An 18,000-nucleotide genomic window follows, 5' to 3' on the forward strand; every position below is an offset into this window, starting at 1 on the left:
TTTATTTCTCCCCATAAAATTTTACCATCTGATGTATTTTGTATTATTTTCATGTATTTCCTTACTGCCTAAATTCTCCAGCTATAATGTAAGCTCCAAGGAGGGAGGGAGGTTTACTCTCTTGTTTATTGAGGTTATCTCCAACACCTAAAATATTGCCTAGAACACAGTAAGCACTTTTGTGGGGAAAAAAAAATGATTTACTCTATAAGGATCTACACACAGCTTGTGAAGAGTAGAAGAACAGATCAGCCCCAAAATAAGCTACTTTAACATAAGGATTATTTTCAGCTGAAGATAAATGAGATTTCCAGTTACCACGTGATAACAGTCAGAATATAGAATTTTTAACAACAACAACAAAAGTATACAAGAAACAGGAAAATATGATCATCCACCCTTCTCTCTTCCAGGAAGGACAGAAGTTAATCACCAAGGCATTCTAGACTGCTATCAGCCCAGAGAACTTGCTATGGCACTGGAGAACTCTATGTAACTATCCTTGCTAAAACAACCCCTTATCTTCCATTAGTTTCCTTACACATTTATCTTCTCACAATCTGCCAACCCTAGAATCCTCAGGTCCTTCTCCTTTGTCTTATCACTTGTCTAGAAATTTACTGTTCTCTTGTGAAAATGCTATATATAACCTCTTCAGTTTCTCATCTCTGAGTCCTCCCACAGGTATGCATGATGCATGTGTTAATAAACCTCTGTTTGCTTTTCTCTTGTTGATCTGTCTTTTGTCAATTTAATTTATAGGGCTCAGCTGGAAAACCTAGAACAGTAGAAGAAAGCAGGTTTTTTCCCTCCCTCTATATTTGGGTACACCAGAGTGCACATAATAGCCATTTCTCTGTGAGAGGGAGGAAAATGATGAAATACCATCTCAGACACTAGTTTCTTTTCCTCTCATCTAAAAACAGGGGTCAATTAGGATTTAAGGAGAAGTGTATATTGTGGTTGTCTCATTTAAACTTCACAGTCCCAAAAAAGAAAGAGGAAACATGACATCTTTAAGGTAACTTTTTAACAGTATCTGGATTAGGATTAGGATTTTGTTTCTATTATATGTAAATTAATTTTTAATATATACACTTTTTACATCTATGTTTTCTTAAGTTGGAGAACCAATCATGCCAGGATTTCTATGATAATCTTGAAACTGTCTTTACATATCAACAGCCTATTATTTCTTTATCTATAGCAGATTGTACTGATAATTCTTTTTCTTTTTTTTGGTTTTTCAAATTTGAAATCTTTCACCCACCATGATTCTGCAGTGGCAAATGATGTCATCAAGTAAAAAAAGTCAAAGCTCAGACACTAGCATGAAAGAGTCTAAAGATCTAAGTCACAGGTTCACTGCTTTACCAGCTAATTTCGTCAACTTATTTAACTTCCCTGATCCTTGGTTTGCTCATCTGTGAACGGATGTTAGCCATCTAGTAAGATTTGTGGGAGGATCAATGAGATAATCCATGTAAAACACTCAGCACAGTGCTAAGCAAAGAGGAAGAACTCAATTATTATCATACTTTATCTGAAGACTTTGGCTCTCAAAATTCAAAGGACTTATAGATCCCAAACTCTTCCCCAGCCACCCATCACTCTATTTCAATGCCATACTTTATTTTCTTGGTACCTTTACCACTACCGGAAATTATCCTATTCGTTTATTTGGTTTACACTTGCCTCTCCACACCAGAACATAAACCCCACAAAACCAGGGGCTTTGTCTTGTCAACTGAGCCTAGAGCAGGGTGCCTGGCACGCAGTGGTGCTGAAATCAGCAACAGTTGAATGAATGAATATCACCTGCCCATCCATAAACACAATACCACAGAGTGCCCAGGCTAGGAACAAAAATAAAGCAGAGTAAGATAGAGGAAGCTGTGCCATGTTGAAAAGGGTGGCCAGAGAAGGCTTCTGAAATGCTGACACTGAAGCAAAGAAGAACAGTCTCAATGACAGCGGGGGAATCAGTGTGACTGGAGTGAGATTCAGGCGTGAACAGGATGTAAGAAGCTGCAGGGTGGCAAGAAGCTGAGAGCGGGGCCCCTGCACTTACTACCCTTTGTCTGGACCTCAGCTAACAAAATAACTTTGGTGTCTGGCAAAAAGTTTTCCTTTATTCACAAAGATTTACAGCAGTCCTGACGTCTCCCTCCTCTGCCCCGTGGGCCTTTTGTCCTTTCTTCCACTACAGCACTTTCAGCACTTCTGTGGAATTTAAGTTTCCTATTTTACCTGCCTCATCTCCCCTCCAGTGAGCTCCTTGAGGGCAGAGACCCCACAGGGTACCCAACAGATATGGAAAGAAAGAGCTTCTTGCCGGTGCTTCTCCCTGGGGATACCCTTCTGCTATAAAGACCAAGTTTCTTCCATTTAAAACAAGGCTTTCAGGAGTGATGTCATGAAAAATGGCAGAGCAGGAAGCTCGAGGGATCATCCCGCCACTCAAGCAGCCACTGAGGTGGAAGAAGTGGTGGGAATCAACTATTTGGGAACCTAGAACCTAACTGGACACTTACAGCAACGTGGGGAGTGCCTGATGAAGAAAGAGGCTGCTCATCTTTCTTAAGCAAGCAGTGTGGGTAAACCGGCCACCACCCTCCATTCCTCAGCTCCATTCCTCCATCACAGCTGTGGGGAGAGCAGTTCACGTTCCTGGAATGGCTGGCTGATGCCAGGATGGGCGTGGGGACCTCGTCCTCTAAAAATCTGGGGTTGTGCACTCTGGTTGATCTGGTGGTGCTCGAGGCACTGACGCAGACAGTTCCCTTGGTTTTAGCCCTCTCAGTGGCAGCAGCTTCCCTGATGGCATTCACTGGAAAATTTCAGAAGACCAAAAAAAAAAAAAAAAAAATCCCTCCTGGGACTTCCCTGGCAGTCCACTGACTAAAATTCTATTCTTTCATTGCAGGGGGCACAGATTTAATCCCTGGTTGGGGAACTAAGATCCCACATGCTGCATGGTGAGGCACAAAAAAAAAAGAAAGAAAGAAAACAACAAAAAAAAACCCTTCTTTTTGGAGCTAGACATTTAAATATATCTTTGTCAGGCCACTGGCTGACCTCCAAGGTAAGGGAACAGAAACTTCAGTGGCCAGATACAACAAGAAATGCATATTTGCAACAACCACTGTGGAAATGTCACAAATAGCAGCAGCCCTCACCAACAAAAAGGTCAACAATCCCTGAAGAGTGGGAGAATGAAATTTCCAGTTACCATGTGATATTAGTCAGAATACAGAATTTTTAACAACAACAAAAAAAAAATACAAAGTATACAAGAAACAGGAAAATATGGTTATTCACAGGAAAAGAAATAGAATGCATCAGAAGCCATCCCCAAGGAAACCTAGACATTGGAATTACTGGTCAAAGATGTTACATCAACTGTGCTAAACCTGTTCAATAAGCTAAAAGAAATTATGAACAATTAATTAATAAAAATAAGAAAAATGTGATATAAGCAAAAAGAATATTGACAAAAAAATAAAAATTATAAAAAGAAAATAAATTCTGGAAGTTAAAAGTATAATGACTGAGATGAAAAATGAGTTAGAGATGTTCAGCATCAAATCTGAACAAGCAGAAAAAAGAATCAGCAAGCTTGAAGATAGGAAAAATCAAAATTAACAAATCTGAGCAGCAGAAAGAAGGAAGAAAAGTGAACAGAATCTAAGTGAGGTTCATATGCTGCAGACTTACTGTATATACTGCAAGTAGCTCAACAAACTCCAAGAAAGATAAAGTCAGAGATCCACATGGAGACAAATTATAGGCAAAATGTCAAAACCCAAAGAAAGAGAAAAATTTAAAAGCATAGAGAAGTGACTCTTCAAATACATGGGAGTGTCAATAAATTTATAGCTGATTTGTCATCAGAAGCCATGGAAACCAGAAGACAGTGGAATAACATTTAAAGTCCAGAAAGAAAAAAGTTAACCAAGAATTCTATATCCAACAAAACTATCCTTCAAGAATGAAAGAGAAATTAAAATTAATGTCTATATAAAAGAAAGATAAAGGGGTTCACTACCAGCAAGAGCTTCCCTGAGAAATGATAAAAGAAGGCTAAAATGAAAAGAAACTCAAAGCCATAGGAAGAAATAAAGAACACTGGTAAAGGCAACCACACAGGTAAATATAAAAACAAGCATTACTGTACTTTTAATTTATGACTTCTCTTTTTTCCTATATTACTAATAAGGCAGATACATAAGATAAATCTTGTTTTGGGGCACGCAGTGTATGGTGGGGTAAATGTGACAGTGTTAGTCACTCAGTTGTGTCTAATTCTTTGTAACCCCATGGACTATAGCCCACCAGGTTCCTTTGTCCATGGAATTCTCCAGGCAAAAATACTGGAGAGGGTAGCCATTCCCTTTTCCAGGGGATCTTTCCCACCTAGGGACCAAACCTGGATCTCCTGCATTGCAGGCAGATTCTTTACTGTCTGAGCGACAGGGAAGCCATGGCAATGATAGCACAGAGGAGGAATGGAACAGAAATGGAGTGTATACTATTGAAGCTAAGTTGGTACTAGTCAAACTAGATTATTATAAGTTTTCTTTTGATTTGAATGCTAATTTTAAAATAAAGTTCATAAGAAGTATGGTGTCATGGTGGAAAAACTATGAAATCAAGTAAGAAAAAAAGCTGAAATTGCCTCACATCACACCAGTTTTATCCTGATTGAGTTGAAAAATTTTTTAATATTTCCTAGATATTTAGATATTTTCTAGACGAGTCAGACTATAGAGGGGAGCATTTCAGACAGGGGGAATAATATGAGTGGCAGAGAAGTTTTTTTTTTTTTTTTTCTTTTTCTCAAAGAAATAGGTTCTCCTTTGCTTAACAAGATTTTTCAGAGTACTTTGGATATCAAAGACACTAGAGTATAAGAATTAAGAAACAGATTCTGAGCTAAACTATCCAGATTTTAATGTGGACCTATCATTTACTTTCTGTGTAATTTTGGACAATCTTTCAATACCTCGGTTTATTTATCTGTAAAATGGGAATAATAATAGTACCTACTTCATGAGGTTGTTGTGAGGAATAAATGTTAATACACATAAAGCACTTAGAACAGACTCTGGAATATAGGTAAAGCCTAACAAATATTATTTCTTCTTTTAATCATAAAATCATCTAAAAATTCCCTGAGAGGTTCCAGCAAGTTCTACAACTGTAGCAATAAATAATATGTAAAATTCTTTACCTTATTTCACAGTCTAATCAATCAATCCATTTCCTATCAAATGCAGATAATTCTTATCTAAGATTTAGAACAAGTGTAGAGTCAGCCACAACTGAGTGACTGAGCTGACTTGAAAGCCTATCAATATTTTGGTAGTGCTTTTATTTTTTTTTTTAAAGTCTTCCATCAGCATTGCCAGCTAAAGACTGTCACCTGCCATCAGCTCTACAAGGATTAAGTCACTAGCCACTGCAGTGGCTGACCTTTAACACACCCTGAAAGGAGTTCAGGGCAGAGATTAGCAATGAAGCACTCTATGCTCTGGGAAAACGGAAACAATAGACCTTTAAATAGTTAGGTATTTTCAGGAGAAACTTTTTATAAACCTGGCTTCTTTCACCTTCCCATACTTAGAAAAGTACAACCATAAACTAAGATGTCTGTTCCTCCTCCTATCAACAACCTTGTAACAAGATATGTGCTTTATGTAGCCCTTCACCAAAATCACATTTATAGTGACCACCCACATATATACTGAGCAGTTCCTCAGAGCTAACTGAGAGGTTGTCTCCTCAGCTGTAGTTCCCTGGAAGTCCCCAAATGAAACTCACAGCTCTCACATTGTGCATTTTTATTTCAATAAACAGAGCAATAATGCAGTTAGTTCTAAAAGCTTTCTTCTAAACCAGCGTTACAGCATTTGTCTTTCTGTCATTGCCATTTCCACAGGATATACAACAGGATATAAACTCCCATGCGGCTATCTAGAAAGCTAAAATGGTTAGCCATGTGAGATTTATTCATTCCCTTAGTCATCCACTCAATAGATACTGAATACCATTAATGTGCCAAGTACTGGGAAAACAGGAATAAACAAAACAGACAGAAACCTAAGTTGACATTCTGACAGGTAACCACAGATGGGGAAGTGGTTGTTCAGGGAACCATGGGACGTGGGCAGAGGCAGGAATGGGGTTACTGTTCTTATCGTGGTTCCTTCCCGACCCCTCTGATTTGGAACCATATTATATCACATTGTATTCAACTCAAGACTCCTGGCCCAAAGGTAAAAATCACGCGAGTGAATTCCTTAAGTCCCTGTTACTTCTCATCACCATCACCCAGTCACCCAGGCCAGAAACCTAGGAACCAAAAATGACTCCGTCTCTTGGTCATATCCAAAGACAAATACTGTAATCACACAAGAGCCACGCTAGTAAAGATGAGTTGAGAGCTGTGTATCTAGATGACCTTTTTTCAAAAAGGATCTCCATCTTCTCAGGGTGATTTAACTAGATTCCTGTCTGAGGCAGAAACGAAACCACTGTCCTCCAAAACCTGGCTTCCCAACTTGAGTCTTGGTTTGGTCAAGTCATTCAACCTCTCTGACAGTTTCCTCAACTGTTAAATGGGGACAGTAATACACACCTACAGGGCTGTGGTGATACATGAATTAAAGACATGAAAAGTGCTTAGAACGCCTAGCACATATGAAGCACCCAGCACACACTCAAAAACATGAACCTCCCAACATTCCTTTCAGTGCTTCATTTTATCTAGAGAGGATCACATCTATGAAAGGTACAACCCAACAGATGAACGCATAATTATCACAGCACACCAAGCAGAGAGGTGGATTTGGAGGGTGGGAGAGGCACGTCTCAGGCCACTGTTAATGGCCTGGGTTGGTTGCAAGATTTGGCTTTTCCAAGAGCTTGGAACCCTACCTATCAACTGGCACTTTCTGCAAAACTTCCCAGGAAGACTCTGCCTCCCAGCCCCCTCACCCCACCCCCAGTTTCCACTTGTTTTCCTTTAAAACTGATTCAACTGACACAGTGGGGGAAGGAGAGGGTGGGATGAATTAAGAGAATAGCATGGAAACATGTACATTATCATGGGAGACCGGGGTTCATTCCCTGGGCTGGGAGGATCCCTTGGACAAAGGAATGGCTACCCACTCCAGTATTCTTGCTTGGAGAATTCCATGGACAGATGAGGCTGGTGAACTACCGTCCATGGGCTCATAAAGAGTTGGACACGACTGAGCTACTGACACACACATACATCACCACAGAGAAAGCAGAGAGCCAATGGGAATTGCTCTGTGACACAGGGAGCTCAACCCAGTGCTCCGTGACAACTTAGAGGGTTGGGGTGGAGTGGGAGATGGGAGGGGTGCAGGAGGGAGGACACACACACACACATCTATACCTGTGACTGGTTCATGCTGACGTACGGCAGAGGCCAACACAATATTGCAGAGCAACTCTCCTCTGATTAAAAAAAACAAAAGGGAAAAAAATGATTCACCTAAGGAAGTACGGGCCTGGCGGCCAAGGCCTAATGTGGCTAACAGGGCCCTGGCCTGGTGCTTCCCACAGAGAAGACCCCAAACCCTGTGTCAAAGGAGACCCAGCAGGAGAAGCACGCTGCCAGCCCTTCTCACAGCTCTTCACAGTTGGAAAACTCTCCCTGCAGCTTGGCTCTCCTCTCTCCATCTGCATTCAGAGAAGTACACGGACCCCGCCCTGGAGAGGATGCTTCAGGGGATCACTGAGGGACCACTGGTATTGCTGTCACAGCACGTGGTTCTTTCTTCCTGAAGACCCCTCTCCCCAAGTGGTCAGAAGCCTGCATTTCGGCAGCACAACATGCTTCACCCTGAGGCTGACGGCTCTGGGTGGAAACAAGCCAGGGGCTTAACAGACATCCAGGGGCCTCGAGGGCATTATGCAAAGGGAAAAAGTCCAACAGGGAAAGACAAACACTGCATGTTCTCACTTATAGACGAATCTTTTTTTTTTTTTTGCCACACTGCATGGCTTCTGGGATCTTATTTTTCCCAACCTATGTGGAATCTTAAAAAGCCAAACTCATAGAAATTGAGTAGCATGGTGGTTGCCAGAGGCTGAGAAATTGGACAACAATTTCCACTGGCTATCCATAGCCAACTCCCATTGGCTATCTATTTTAACTGTGGTGGTACGATGCGTGTGTTAGTTGCTCAGTCCTGTCCAACTCTTTACAGCCCCATGGACTGTAGCTCACCAGGCTTCTCTGTCCATGGACTTCTCCAGGCAATTGTTGGTCAAAGTGTACAAACTTCCAGCTATAAGTTAAGGATCTAAGATACAGCATGATGACTTAAAATTAATAGTATATTGTATTACATACTTGAAAGTTGTTAAGAAGGTCAATCTTAAATGTTATCACCACACCAAAAAAGGGTAATTATGAGCGGGGATGGAAATACTAACTAACATTATTTTGGCCATCATTTGCTATATATATAAAACATATAACACATTGTACACCTTAAACTTATATATGTCAATAATATCTCAATAAAGCTAGAAAAAAGTACCAAGACCTGTGGTTTCTCCCCAGCTTCCTGTCCCACTGAAGTCTAGAAACATTTTCTCTTTGACATTTTTAAAATAAAATTCAAGAAATCAGTTTCCTTGCTGTGACTACAGAAATGCTAACTGTTTAGATGATTATTCCTCTCTTATCTGATGACATCTCTGTGAGGATAGGGGCTGCAGCTCAATCAACTCTGTATTCCTAGCACTGAATACAGAAACTAGCCTAAGAAAAGGCTGTTGAATAAATACATAAGTAAATTCTATCTTTATAGCATCTGCTGACATCTAAGAATTCCAAATTAGAAGTTATAAAATTTACATATAAAATGTGTGATAGATATCTTAAGAACAAATAAACTGCAAAATCAATTATGCACTACATACTACACAGAATTTGATGGAAATTAGCACTCTCTTCATATAAAAAAAAATGTACTGTAAAACAAGCTTTGTTATTCATTGGTATGAACACAGAACCAATAATTAATTCTAGCCTTCACTATTATAGAATGCTTATATTTTCCAGTTTATAAAGTGGGAAAAACCACAGTTACCTCATTGAATTTTTTTGAGGGATTAATGAGTTAATACATGAATAGTACTTAGGATAGTGCCTGGCAGACAGTGACCACTTAAGAAATGTTAGCTATTATTATGGCTGTCACCATTATCAGGCACTGTCCTGGCTAAGACTATTACCCAAGTTAAAGAGAAGTTCATTTAGTTAATCTGCCTAGAAAAGGATTAATAGAAGCAAGATGCACATATAATCTATCCCCATGACAACAAAATTTACCCTCAGAGCTTTAGATATCTTCTAAAAGCCACTAATGGATTCTCATCATGTAAAAAATTGCCTATAAATTGTTTGTTTTTTAGAATGTAATGGTACTTTGAAGCAGAAATGTATACTTAGCAGACCCTAAATGAAGCCCAAAAGAAGTGAATTAGCAGCCTCACTCAAAGGTTCTTTAAAAAAATTCACAGAGCAATTTTTACCTTCTCTTCAGGCCAGATGATGATGGTCCTGATTCAGAAAGGTCTGGGGCACTTTTATCTGACATGGGTCTGTGTGTGCGAGAACTTCAGATGACTACTGTTTGGGTCAAAAATAGCCACTGAGAAATAAAAACTGAGATACCACCGAGAAACAGAAAGCAGAAGTATTTTCAAAGTTGCTCCATTCGCCCTCTCCCACAGTGGGCGTTTTCCTGCTTCTCAGAACACCCGCCTTGGGTCAGCAGTTCCCAAAGTGTTCCGCGGGCTGCCCGTCCCCAAGGTGCAGGGCCATACAAGGGCCCCGAGGTCAAGTTTGGAAAATATATACTATTTTCTTCTCCAGAGAGTCACAATGCCCACCAACATATCAGAGGTCTTGAGCTTCTTCCAGGAAAGAACTTGGTTAGTTGTGCTTTATCCACTGAGATTTATCCATTGAGAATGTAAAGTAAAAATGCTGCCTGCCAGTCCAATCCTGTGAGGATCCAGCCAGTAGCCAGTGTGGTCACTCACCCACGATGGGCCTGAGGGGAATTCAGGACAGAGAAAAAGAGCATATTCCAAGTGGGCTTCCCTGGTTGCTCAGTGGTAAAAGAATCCACCTGCCAAGGCAGGAGATGCAGGTTCGATCCCTGTGTTGGGAAAATCCCCTGGAGAAGGAAATGACAACCCACTCCAGCATTCTGGCCTGGAAAATCTCATGGACAGAGGAGCCTGGCAGGCTACAGTCCATTGAATCACGAAAATTGGACATAACTTAAGTGACTAAACCACCACCACCATATTTCAAGTACTTACTGGTCCTGAGGAAGCTAAGATACATATCTAAGGAGAAATCTCAATGACCCCAGATTCCCCAGTCTTCCCATAGATAGAGAAGCATTTAACTTGAGATGCTGTTCTTTGCAATTAGCAGTAATCTTTTTACGTCTGACCACATGTCTATTTGTTTTTTTTTCCCAGCAAACATGTCATATATATTCTGGCTCCTCCCTGACTGCTTCAGAACTGTTTCTCAGAGCTATCTGAAAGGTTGTCTTCCAGGCTATAGCCCTCAGTAAAGGTCCTCAAATAAAACTTGTTGCGCATTTTTCTTTTAGCCAAAAAAAAATCAGCCACATATACTCTTTTACACACACAATAAATAAATAAATAAATACACACACACACACACACACACACACACACACACACACACGAATTTCCATTTTGAAAACTGAAATAGCCTAAAATTAACCACTTCTTGCCATTTAAGAATGACATTGGGCTCATTACCTGGCCTGGCAAAGTCAACACTTAAAAGCAGATAGGAAAGAATGTTAACCTTATGCATTCTCAAGGCCCCTCATTCAGTGCATGTTTTCATGACTGGAATCAAGTCAAAAAGAAACTATCCTCAGGATCCCTGTGAGGTATATCCCAAACCCAGGAAGGCACCCATAAATTCTAGGAATGGTCCACATAGAGCATCATTTCAGAAGATTTTGAGAATAAGAGAAAAAAAGCAATCTAACCAACAAAAGAAATTTAATTGTCCTCCTATTTAAGTCCAGGAGAAGAATGCAAGGGCATCACAATCTAATCAGAACATGTTCAAAGTCTTTAGGAAGAAACTCACTGAGGCCAGTTTAACTCAGCTCCAATCAGAGCGGAATGCTCAGGGGTTCCTTGTTAAACTATCTCCAAAGACCCCAATCTCTAGAATATTATCTTAAAATTTGTAACTGGAAAAAAAATTCCAGAATCCTGAATAGCTATTTGCAATACAGTTTTTTCCTAGCACATGAAACCACACATAAAATTAGGGATATTGGAAGCATCTTGCCTCCCACCCTCAGGTCACTATGATAGTCACTCGACCATAACTGTCCAAAAGGGCCCCCTATTGGCCTCCCTAATGACCAAACTTACTAAAAAGGCACAGCATCAGCAGAGAGGAACATGAAGTTTCTAAAATAACTAAGAATAAAAGCATCCTGGATTATGTAACTCTTTGTTTCCCAGGACTCAAAGGCATTCAAGATCCTTGAGACTGAGAACCCCCTAAGTGGGGGAGGAAAAGTGTGGGGAAGGTGTTACTTGAATAGATCTACAGAAAAGCCTTATCTCACAGGCTCTGCAGCTGAACAGAATGTCACCTAAAATTGCCACCATTTTGCTCCATCACTGTCCAATAGAACTTTCTGCGATGAAGAAAGTGTTCTGTACAAACACTGTAATATGGTAGCCACTGGCCACATATAGCTATTCCACCCTTGAACTGTGGCTAGTACAACTGAAGAACTGAAATTTCAATTTTAGTTAATTTTAACTTAGATAACCACTAAGCCATGTGGCCCATGACTTCTGGACTAAATAGTACAACTAGTTAATATAGTCAAAGTTCCTTCAACATGAATTCCACAAAAAGAGAGGTGGTCAGGGATCAAGGGAGGTTCTTCTTAGGTTCTGGAAAATGGATTATTTTACTTATCAAAGTAAGAAGGAAACAATTGAGTTCAGTATCTCCTGAATCTTCATGTACACCACTACCACGGCTAAGGGTGAGCATTATTCCCATTATTACTAAAGGAGAAACTGAGAGACAAATCAGTTAATTGATATAGACAGTAATTGCTATTTGTAGAATCTCTACATGTCCAAAGGGTTTTAGATGTGATTTTTACAACAATCTTCCAAGACACACATTACTGTCTTTCTCTCACTAATGTGAAAACTGAAGCTCAAGGAGGTTAAGTGGCTTAGGAAAAGCCACACAGTAAGTGGAAATAAGAATTGAACTTCAAGACTATACCCAACCCTCAAAAAAAAAAAAAAAAAAAAAGCACAGTTGTGGTCTTTAGCAAAAACAACTTTTCCTTTCTAGATTTAATCAATAAGTATTTTTTGAGCATCTGTTATATATACAATACCATGCTAAGTGCTTGAGTGAAGGAGTCAAACAAAGGTAAACAAGGAAAACAATACACTGAACTTGAGAGTCACATGGGCTTGTTAGTTTTCTCTACAAAGAGTAATTATTCAATTACTCACAGTTAGCAACGTCAGCCCAGACTATAAAATAAGCTAATGTTTCTAGTACTTCAAAAACATACAGAACCAAAAGCACAAGTGACAAGAGAAAAAAGTAAATAAGTTAGACTTCATCAAAATTTAAAACTTTGGGAAGCAAAGTAAAAACAGCCATCCGCAACAAAGTAAAAAGACAAGATGGGAGAAAATAATTGCAAATCACACAGCTGACAAGGGACTTAGATCTGAACTGTATTTTTAAAAAACTCTTACAACTCAACAATCAGAAGACAACCTATACACATTTTGTGTGGACATATGTTTACATTTCTAGGAGTAGAATGCTGGCCCATATGTCATTCTGTGTTTAGCATTTTGAGGAGGTACCAAACTGTTTTCCAAAGTGGCTGTACCATTTTACAAGCTCACGAGCAATATATGGAGGCTCAAATTTCCCCACAACCTCATCAACACTTGTTATTGTCTGTCTTTTTTATTTTAGCCATTCTTGTTGGAGTGAAATGGTACCTCATTACAGTTCAATTTGCATTTCACTAAAGACTAGTGATGCTGAATATTTTTTTCATGTGTTTACTGGCCATCTGTGTATCTTCTTTGGAGAAATGCTTATTCAAATCCTTTGCCTATTGTTGTTGCTGCTGTTTTTCAGGGACTGGGGGTACTGGGGAAGGGAAAATCAATCCATTTCATTGAGGAGCTCCAAGGAAGGGTCCAAGGTTTGGGAAGACAATGAGATCCAGGTCCAGCCAGGATCTCTCCAACCTCACAGTCACTGAAAGTCTTGTCTGTTTTAAAATGGGTTGATTTTATTGCGAAGTTGTAAAGTTTCATATATAGTCTGGATACAGTTTCTTTATCAGAACACAATTTGAAAATATTTCTCCTATTTTGAATCTGCTCTTGTATGAATCAAGTCAGGTTCTCCAGCAAACAGCCCCATTCCTTGCTCAGGAAGGAACATATCTTCTGAAAACCTAAAGGACAACATTTTTTAAAGGGCATTTCACTTTCTAATGTGGAGCAGTTGAGAAACCCTCTCAATCCACAGCACAGAAGGGTCACTAAAGACTTGAAAATAATCATGAAGCAGGAAGATGGAGCAGACTGGGAAAGAAATGTTAGAGCTGAGTTAGTGAGTCACAGATTTTAAAAAGTGAAAAATACTGCCCACCATTTTCCTTCCTCCATTTTGTTTTAAAATCTCTCTTTGTCACTATTTTCTAAAAGGGCCTACGTCTTCATACTCATCAGTATGTGAGCTACATAGGGCAGTGATCTGGAGAACCTGACTTGAGCCACAAAAAAAGCAGAGATGTGTTAATTATGAGCCATGTTACCCCAAGACCAGAAGGTCCGTGGAGGAGTACATAAACACGTGTGCACAAGTCTAGGTAGCTCAAATCCCTACCCCTGGATCTGCCTCCTACACAGCTGTCATCACTATGAACCTGCCAAAACCAAAACATAGCTGGGGAGAGAGGACATCCAGATGGACAGGTACTAGATATGCAAACATCTCTCTCCACAGGCAGACAGACAGAAGTTTCTTGGTAAAGAAAACAAGAAAGGGAAGAAACAAGATTCAAAGCAGTCCCAAAGGGTGAATACTGGGGAAAACCCAACAAGACCAATACGGTACATTTCCAACAGATGCCAACTGTTAGTGTTAACATTAATACTAAATAACAATATTAACTGTAAAACTCTGAATTATGTTTAAAACAGTAATTATATAAAAAGAGACTAATGGAAAACTGGCTTGTCTAAACTCCACAGGAGGGAAAAAACTTGGGAGTTTTGGTTGACCACAAGCTTAACATATGCCAACAGGGCAATGCAGTTGCTAAATAACTATCCCCACAAGGCAGCCCTTGTCTGCATCAAAGGAACTGATAGGTTCAGTAAACTCTACCAGACAGGCCATGTCTGATGTATAGGCTGGGTGTGGGCACAGAAGATACGGATAATCTAAAGTATATCTAGCAAGGAGTGACCAGGATAGCCATAGGTCTGGAATTCAAATTAAATACAAAATAGCTGATGGAACAGGGCGTATGTGGACCCATAAATGTGGAAGTTTAAGGTAGCTACATTTAAACATCTGAAGAAATGTCAATAGAGGATGGCCCTATGTCATTGTGTGTTGCCAAAGGGTGAAAATTACAGGGGAATGCTATGTTCCATATGTGAAGTAATTTTCCTGTACTCAAAGTCATCCAAGAATTGATCTCACGGGCTTGAGAAGCTCTATTTTGTTGGACACGCTGGGCTACTGAACAGACGATTATGTGCCAGCAAGAGCAATCTAAGGATCCTGTGGTGGGTCCCAAAACTAAGGATCCCAGAGTTTTAAAGTCTCTTCCAGCACCAAGAACCTGCAGTCCTATGATTCTGATTATGACTGAAATTCATCACACTAGTAGACACAACCCGTGCTTACCTCTCCTCCAACTCATCTTTGTGTTGTAATTGGTGAACATTTAAAAGTACTCTTGGTAGGCCTGGAAAAATTATTAAGTAACATCAGAGTCTCAAATATTAACTATTTTTGTTAAATACTTTTCCATTGTACTTAAGCCCTATTACTTATCTGCAAAAAGACTTAAATGAGATGATAAAAGTGAATAAACTCTAAGAAACTCAAAGTAATATAAGGGATTTTCATTATAACTGATGGTGATCAGTAAATAGAGAAGCACCCACTAACTTTAAGAAAACACTTTCATATAGAGCAGCAGTTTCTTCTTTTCTCTCAACTATAAACTTCCAAGGCAGATCTAATTTTATCTTCATCTCAAAATTTCATAAACAGAATGCCAGACTCTTGCATACACAATTTCAACAGAGTATCCACCACAAAATATTAGCAAGAGAACTTGGAGTCTGGGCTTTGTCTTCTGTCCTCAAAGAAGAATATATGCAGGATTCAGTGAGAATGTAAGAGTGAAAACTGGAGCACCTAAACTAACAACAAACCAAAGACACGGGCTAAAAGGCACAGCCTAAGCATAAGCTACAAAAGAAAAAAATAGATGAACTGTACTTCACCAAAATTAAAACCTTTTGGGTACTTCCCTGGCAGTCTAATGTTATGACTCCATGCTTCTAATTCAGGGGGCATGGGTTCAATCCCTGGTCAGGGAACTAAGATCCCACAAGCCAAGAAGGTGTGGCAAAAATTAAAAACCTTTGCTTTGCAAAAGTCACCATCAAGAAAATGAAAAGACAAGCCACAGATGCAAGAGAATATTTTAAAATTACATCTGACTTTTCCGGCGGTGACGACCTCCTCACGAGAACATGCCTCTCGCAAAGGATCTTCTTCATCCCTCTCCAGAAAAGGAGAAGTGGAAACACAAGAAGTGCCTGGTGCAGAGCCCCAATTCCTATTTTATGGATGTAAAATGCCCAGGATGCTATAAAATCACCACCGTCTTTAGCCATGCACAAACAGTAGTTTTGTGTGTTGGCTGCTCTACTGTCCTCTGCCAGCCTACAGGAGGAAAAGCAAGGCTTACAGAAGGAAGTTCCTACCTCACGTATTCAGGGGCAACCAGAAGAGTGGATTCCAGAGTCATTTGGGGCAATTTGTGAAATAAAATGAAGGCAGTTTCCAAGTCTAAATTCCACAGTGCTGAATATAAGGACGCCTTACCTAGAAAGAGGAAAGCTGTTGATGCCAGCACCGCAAAGAGGGTAAAGAGAAGAATCTGGTAAGAACCTGCGAACTTCTGGAGAACACCTGAACCGTCACATTGATCTACGCATTGGCAGAATAAAAGAAGATATTTTTTTTTAATATATCCAGGACAGATGTTGGCATTTAAAAATTGTGTCCTCCTGAGATGTCTAGCTGAAGCACTCAAAACTTAGCCCTCTAGGAAATTCTTTATGTTTCTTACCAGAGAAAAAGGGGTGAACAGCACTTGGTGCCTCTACCTTTTTGGCTTTTTATCATTCTTAACATAATAAACTGCAATTCTTGAGCCTTTCTTTTCGGTTTGCAAAAGAATGTTTAAATTCTCTGCCACTGTAAAATGCCTGTTATCGTTCCTATGTATTTTAACTCCAGGTGACATCCTTCAACTTTTAATCCCTCTAACCTGAAACAATGACCCAGGAGCCACTTGTCTCTTTTTATTCAGCTATCACTTCTAGGGAACATGATTTGTATATAACTTTGTCTTCAATAAAAGTTAAGACTTATGTCTTTTGAAGCAAAAAAAAGAAAAAAAAATTAATTAATTAATTTTAAAAAATTAAAAAAAATAAAATTACATCTGAAAAGGGACTTGTATCAAGGATAAATAAAGAACTCTTATAACTCAATAAGAAGACAACCCAAGTAAAAAATGAAAAAAAAAAAAAACTGAACAAATATTTCACCAAAGAAGATATATAAATATCTAATCTAATAAGCACATATAAAGATGTTCACAATCAATAGTCATTAGGGAAATACAAATTAAAACCACAATGAGACATCCCTACACACCCACTAGCACGGCTACAAGTGAAAAGACAGTTTGAAATTTGTAGAGCAACAGAACCCCTCTCATACTCCAGTAGTGTGAAAGTAAAATGATAAGCCACTTTGGAAAACAATTTAGCAGTTTCTTAAAAGGTTAAACATACATCTACCATATGTACCAGAAATTTCACTCTCAGCTATCTACCAATGAATAATGAAAACGTTTGATCATATAAGTACATGCACACAAATGATCATAGCAGAAACAACACAAATGTCCAAGAAGTGAATAAACATGGTATATCCCTACAGTGACATATTATTCAGCAATAAAAAGGAATGAACCACCAATACATATGACAACATAAATGAACCTCAAAATCATTATGCTAAGGGCAAAAAAAAAAAAAAGCCAGACACAAAAGACCATGCATTGAATGATTTCATTTATGTGAAATTTCCAGGAAAGGCAAAATCACAGAGAAAAAAAGCAGATTAGTGCTTGCCTGGGAGTGACAGCAGAGACCAGCTGCAAATGTGCCACTTTTGGTAGTAACAGAAAAGTTCTAAACATGGATTATGTTGCTGGCTGTACAGCTCTATAAATTTACTAAAAGTCACTGAATTTAAAACAGATGAAATTTACAGTATGCAAAATATTCCTCAATAAAACTCTTTTAAAATACAGTACAGCCCTGAGACCCATGAAAAAGTAGGCCTGGATCAGATGGTAGATCTTTTTAGTCATGTTCATTACAAACGTCATTTTCAGTTCATGGAAACATAATGGAGAAAAAGAACAAATTTCCTTTTTCTTCTGTCTTACTTATCAAAAGCAATGTCTTCAGGAATCTCAAAATTTGAAGCCATAAGTGCCAGATTCTCTTATAATGTGATTTTGGAGTCAGTGTGCCTAG

The 18,000-nt window shown here is 39.2% G+C and overlaps 1 protein-coding gene across 2 annotated transcripts in view; it reads right to left on the bottom strand.

The window, feature by feature from the left end:
* Nucleotides 1-18,000, bottom strand: part of TMCC3 (transmembrane and coiled-coil domain family 3) — a 272,483-nt gene that overhangs the window by 214,929 nt on the left and 39,554 nt on the right. Inside the window, exon 1 of one of the 2 annotated variants that reach the window (XM_065934217.1) lies at nt 7,427-7,474. The exons of the other annotated variant lie outside the window; for it this stretch is intronic. Within the exon in view, the coding sequence (XP_065790289.1) occupies nt 7,427-7,441 (15 nt within the window). The 5' untranslated portion in view covers nt 7,442-7,474. Of the gene's footprint in view, nt 1-7,426; nt 7,475-18,000 lie in introns of those variants that run through there. 2 annotated transcript variants of the gene reach the window in all.

The sequence above is a fragment of the Muntiacus reevesi genome, chromosome 4 (genome assembly GCF_963930625.1).
Source record: "Muntiacus reevesi chromosome 4, mMunRee1.1, whole genome shotgun sequence".
Lineage (NCBI taxonomy): Eukaryota > Metazoa > Chordata > Mammalia > Artiodactyla > Cervidae > Muntiacus > Muntiacus reevesi.